We start from the raw sequence: 6,000 nt of genomic DNA, 5'->3' as shown, positions 1-6,000 counted from the left end.
AGCACAAGATTTAACATGGTAATGACCACCAACGCCTGGGCTCTCTGGTTTTGCTCTGCCTCTCCCTGTCCTTAATGGGGTTGGAAGGAAAGGCGTCATTAACAGAGGCCAAGTCGGATGGTGGCAGGCCCTCCCTTCCCAGTCGCTGGACAAGCTGCTCAATTCTTGCCCAGAGCAGGAAAGAGCCAGTACTTCAGAAAAATCTAATAAAGAATTAGACATTACTATTACAGAATATGTTCTTACAAAAAAAAAAAAAAAAAAGAATTAGACATTACATTATCAGATCTCTCTTAGCAATTTAGATTTCTCAGCAGTATTGGTCCAAACTCATTTGCTTCTGATCTAAATTTTTTTCATTTTGCAATTTACTTTTTTTATGTGAGTATGCACTTTTAATAAATAATCTCACCGTCTATGCAGAAGTGAATCAACCCAATGCAAAGAAAAATCCCTCAAACCGGAATAACCTCATCTTACTTTGGAAAGAGGAAACAGGTTTTTCTGCTCCTCTTTTACCCATAGATGAACAAATGTCCCCCCAAAGTTCAAAATGCTACTTCTGGCCTTGGAATGTACACAGAGGCAGCTTTTGACGGGCTGATTCAAATCACCTAGAAAAGGAAGCTGGACCCACTATGCAGGCAACCTTCTTAGGCAATTTCTTAAAATTAACTCTTGAGAATTGTCCACAATTGTGTACAAAGGCTCTAAGGCCCAAACAACTTCTGCCATTTCATGTCATGAGGTGGCTCCGAGGAGGCACTAGAATTGTCAAGAGTGAAAACAGTAGCAGTGGCCCCACGAGGTGGGACTTCAATAACTCGAGGCTTGTCAATGATCCGGGCTGTCCGGTTTCCCTTTTCCACAATGCCAACAATCCATGCTTGGTGAACCCCTCCATACTTGGAAGACTTGATTTCAGAACAGAAGTGAGCTGCCTGGTCTCTTGGCAGACAAATCAGCAATCCCCCAGAGGTTTCAGCTGAGGTTCCTTGAAGGAGCCCAGACTGCCCAGCGGCCTTGCTGACCGCAGCCATCTTGGCAAGGATGGGCAGATTATGAATGACAAAGGATACTTCATTTCTCTGTTGTTTCGCAAGGCTCTGAGAATGCCCAAGAATGCCAAAGCCTGTGATGTCTGTGGCGGCATGGGCGTTAAATGAGTGCATTAGCCCAGCCGCAGTTCTGTTGAGAGTAGCCATATTGAACATGGCTTCCTGATAGGCCAGCTCCACCTCTTGTCTGGAGACCACCGTCTTCACTTTGCTCCACCTTTCAGGGTTATCCAGCCATTGGTGGGCATTGACAGCGACCTGGGTGCCTAAGGGCTTGGTTAACACGAGCACATCCCCCACGACAGCACCGTCAGGCATTATGAAATCATTTGGCTGGCATACCACGGTGGCGACTCCACCGATGATGATCCAGGGGTTGGCCACCGTCTGCCCGCCCGTCACCGCAGTCCCTCCTTCCTCGGCGGCGTCCCGGAAGCCCTTGATCATGAGCGGCGTTATCTTTTCCCGTTCCTCCTCACTCATCTTCTGGCTGACGCTGAGCAACATCAACATGTTGTCGCATTCGGTGATGCCCATGGCGTAGAGGTCACTCAGCACGTTGGCGCAAGCTATGCGCCCCATCATGTAGGGATCTTCCACCAAGGGGTAGAAGAAGTCGGTGGTCTGCACCAGGGACAGGCCCCTGTGCCTCAAGGGGATGACGCAGGCGTCCAGCCCGATGCCCAGGGCTGGGGAGGCCGCGTCTCCGGCTCTCCGGGCCACCTCTCCAAGGCCGCGGCCCGGTGGGGGCCACCTCAGTCCCGCCAGGAGCTTGAGCAGCGCCTCCTGCGGGACCTTGCAGCCTCAGCCCTTCAGGCCCGAGAAGCCCGTCAGCCGCCAGCCCGGGCTGAGGCCCCACGCCCGGGGCTCGAAGGGCTGGTAGGTGGAGAAGGCCCAGGCCGCGGAAAAGGCCCGCGGGCCCGAGGAGCCGGCCGCCGCCATCGCCGCCATCGCCTTCCTGCGGGCGTCCCTGTGGCGCCGCCCAGGCTTCCGCTGTCCCGCCCGCGGCTGGCCTGAGGGGAGGGAGAAGAGGAGAGGGAGAAGAGGAGAGGACGCTTTTAGTTTCACTCAGAGGAATACGTCACGTCAGATATTACCAGACTCTCTCCAGCACGAACCACTCCCGCTGCCCGACGCGGGCCGTGTCTCCATGGGCCTTCCTCCAAAACAGGAGAGATTTTTTTTTCTTCCTTTTATTTCATCATATTATGGGGGTACAAATATTGTTAGGATTACAAATATTGCCCCTGACGAGCCAGAGGTTCAAGCGTGTCCAATCCCCAGGTGGTGCGCCCCGCACACACTATGTAAGCCTACACCCTCCCCTCCTCCCCTCTCGCCTGCCCACCACGTGATGAAAAGGGGTTTGTTTGTTTTGTTTTGTTTTGTTTTTGGCATTTTGGTTACATTGTATATCTTTGCCTCTCCCTAAGAAGGGTTAGTTATGCCCTTCCCCTCCAAAATGCTCGCCACATCCCTAAGATTGGGTCTCCCCCCCCCACCAATCCCTGGTGAACATGACCACCATTTGAGAACCATAGTTTTAATTTGTCAGTCCCAATTTGATGGCAAGTAGATCAAAACAGGAGAGATTTTAACTCGTCTTCATGGTATGAAGAAAAGAACCAGTATTTAAAAACAAGAGCTCTGGCCAGGCGCTGTGGCTCAGGCCTGTAATCCTAGCACTCTGGGAGGCCCAGGTAGGAGGATCGCTGGAGGTCAGAAGTTCAAGATCAGCCTGAGCAAGAGTGAGACCCTGTCTCTACTAAAAATAGAGAGAAATTAATTGGCCAACTAAAATATATATATATATAGAAAAAATTAGCCAGGCACAGTAGCACATGCCTGTAGTCCCAGCTACTTGGGAGGCTGAGGCAGGAGGATCACTTGAGCCCAGGAGTTTGAGGTTGCTGTGAGCTAGGCTTGATGCCACAGCACTCTGGCCTGGGCAACAGAGTGAGACTCTGTCTAAAAAAAATAATAATATTTAAAAAAAAAAAGAGCCCGGATATATAGAAAAGAGCACGTAAGTGTAGGAACCAACTCTTGGGGGAACCAGAAATCAATGGTGAGTATTTTGAGATACAAAGTCAGAGGAGCAGCCTAAGAATTATGACACCACCTCCACACCCACCTGCTCCTGAGGCCAAGCAGTGATGACAAGGTATTTTTGTTCTGACAAGTCTGCTGCTAATACTTCAACCACTGCCTCCTCCAAGAATCTCTCTGTTTTTCATTTTCTGTATGATTTGCTGATATACTCAGACTTTTAAGAGCACTTCATGTCATTTGCCCTTTGACGTCTAGGCAGGTCCCTTGCAGGTTCACTATCCACCTAGACCAGGTCTCAGGGCTATTTGGAGCAAGGGGGCATAATCCCTAGGGGATTCAGGTACCCTGGATAAGGTATTTTTTTTCCAGCTCGGGGCCAGGTGGGCTACAATGCAAGCAAGACCCAGAGAGGCCAGGAAGGGCAGTATTCCTAGGCCAGGGGTACATGAGAAGGGGACGTTTGGGGCTTTTTCCAGACAAGGTAGGTAGGAGACACCCAGTGGCTTCAACAAAAACAATATTCCACCTTCTAGGGTGATTCAAAATGTCAAATAGAGACAAAATTTTAATGGGGGGAAAAAGAAGAGATTTGTCTGGTAGAGAAAAAAAAAAAAGGAGTCTGCCGGTTATGACCGCCACCATTGGCAATGTTTATTTTGTTTTTCCTCTGGTCAAGCTGGTCTGCAAAGACCTGGCGCACCCAGACCAGAGACAGTTGCAAAACAAGTGTCTGTACAGGAGAACTACAAGGAGACTCAAAGATTTCTAACTTTCATTAACCCCAATTTTGATTTTCTTTTTCTTCAAAACATGTTGCTAAATCTCTGTGGTCAAGGCCCTAGGTTGACAGCCTTTAATAAAGAAGTCCAGACTCTGGAAAACCAAAAATAAACAAGAACTATGGACCAAATCACATTCTCCTTTGAAAGTTGCTTTTGAAAACCCAAGGGAGCACCATTAACATCACAGGGAAAGTAGGGGATTAATTTCCTTTCCAGGGGCTTTTAGAATGTCACCCAGAATTGACCATGGAAAGAAAATTAATCCCATATCAAGACATTAATCCAGATCACCAATTAGTCTATTCAGAGTCCTCTCTGATGGTAACTTCTGTTTATTGGAAGCTTCAATGACATGTGAAAGTTGCATCAAGAGTTCTTATTCCCAGGACCGATTCATGAACTGTCCAGTTTCAATGGATACTGATTTTCTTCTTTCCTATCCAACTTCAAGGAAAGGAAAGTCAGGTTTGAGGTCTATACATGGTTTAAAAAATAACATATATATGTTCATTCATCCCTGTGTATATCTGTGTCCTATAGAAAGAGTGAATCCTTACCTCTTCTCCACTTTGTCCTTCTCACTTGGGAGGAAAAGAGCTGGGCACCTTATCTGAAATCAGCACGTCTCGGGTAGCAGATTATTTCGTACAGAAGAGCTTCTTTCACTGCCAATGTTCATGAAGCTGTAACACTGCTGGTTTTATTTTCTAGAAGTAGATCCACCAGATATTAAAGTGTCATAATATAAATGTAATGAGTCACGACTAGCACTTTGGATACAGACACAATAGGATAGAGTGGTTAGGATGAGGTGGGATGGGATAAGATGGGATAGGATAAGACAGAGGAGAGGAGGGGAGAGGAGAGGAGGGGAGAGGAGGGAAGGGGAGGGGAGGGGAGGGGAGAGGAGAGGAGAGGAGAGGAGAGGAGAGGAGAGGAGAGGAGAGGAGAGGAGAGGAGAGGAGAGGAGAGGAGAGGAGAGGAGAGGAGAGGAGAGGAGAGGAGAGGAGAGGAGAGGAGAGGAGAGGAGAGGAGAGGAGAGGAGAGGAGAGGAGAGGGAGAGGAGGGATTGGATAGTATAGGATAGGATAGATAGGGTAGGATGGGACAGAATAGAAAGAAAATACCAGAGCAAACCACAGGTAACAAGGGGGAGAACTAGAACACGTGTTTGGTGTGGAAGTGTGTGTGCACACACACAGCTGGAGTTGTGTTCTAAGTCACAAAGTAAAATGGATCCTACGTAATCAAAAAGGTTGATTATAATTTGATAATAGAAATGAGACTTCATCTAATCCCCAGTGATTGCCAGTTTTTCACCCTTGGATCAAGAACTGCTCATGTTGGCTTAGTGTGTCAGCAAAACACTTGTTGAACAGTGTCCAAAGGTGAGGGTGAGCCCATTGTTGCTGAGCAGGGGCTTTTCCAGCTCTGTGAGTCTCCTCAGTGTGGCCTCACTGGGCCACTGTGAAGCCAAATGTTCTGGGGCTGAAGGGAGGTGAAAGTAGACAAACTGTGGGATTTATTTTCGAGGTTTCCCGGAAATAACGTGTCCAGACCTGCTGGGTCACTCAGCTCACACGTCACTCAGCCCACATAGACCAACACCCAGACACCCAGCCTTGGTCCAACCTCTTAAGACCACCCATGGACAAACTAATGAGCCTCACAGTTTGCATTTTCAATTTCAAATGATATTTTTTTTTTATTTTGGCATATTATGGGGGTACAGATTTTAAGGTTTCAATAAATGCCCATTCCCCCCCTCCCCCTCAAATGATATTTTAAGAAAACACTTAGGTATTACTGTCCAAGAAAATGGTTGCAAGAGGTTCAGATACTCCCATTTATGTTTTCATCCTCAATCAAGATGAAAAAGGCTAGTTTAAAAATTTTCCTTTGCATGCAGCAGGTTCCAACCCCTGAGTTTCACCACCACCAGCTGAAAGGATGTTGTGGTTGGTCAGGATGACGCCCTCTCCACTCCCTGCTCTTGTCAGCTCATTGGATATGCCCTGTGAATACCTGGACTCATGTCCCATTTGCACAAAATATGAAAATGTTGCCTCTTATTCAGGCAATAACATTGCAAAGTTCCTTTCTTTTTT

General features: G+C 47.7%; 1 protein-coding gene across 1 annotated transcript in view; it reads right to left on the bottom strand.

Annotated features, from left to right (window-relative positions):
* Positions 1 to 649: 649 nt before the first annotated feature.
* LOC105885359 (selenide, water dikinase 2-like) overlaps positions 650 to 6,000 on the bottom strand; it is a 44,487-nt gene continuing 39,136 nt past the window's right edge. Inside the window, exons 5-6 of the mRNA XM_076007894.1 lie at positions 3,189 to 3,248; positions 650 to 2,016 (exon numbers count right to left, since the gene is read on the bottom strand). Coding sequence (XP_075864009.1) covers positions 711 to 2,016; positions 3,189 to 3,248 — 1,366 coding nt within the window. The 3' untranslated portion in view covers positions 650 to 710. The remainder of the gene's footprint in view (positions 2,017 to 3,188; positions 3,249 to 6,000) is intronic.

The sequence above is a fragment of the Microcebus murinus genome, chromosome 11 (assembly GCF_040939455.1).
Source record: "Microcebus murinus isolate Inina chromosome 11, M.murinus_Inina_mat1.0, whole genome shotgun sequence".
NCBI classification, from domain to species: Eukaryota; Metazoa; Chordata; class Mammalia; order Primates; family Cheirogaleidae; genus Microcebus; species Microcebus murinus.
Note: the sequence above shows the minus strand (reverse complement) of the source record. Positions and strands in the feature narration are given on the sequence as shown.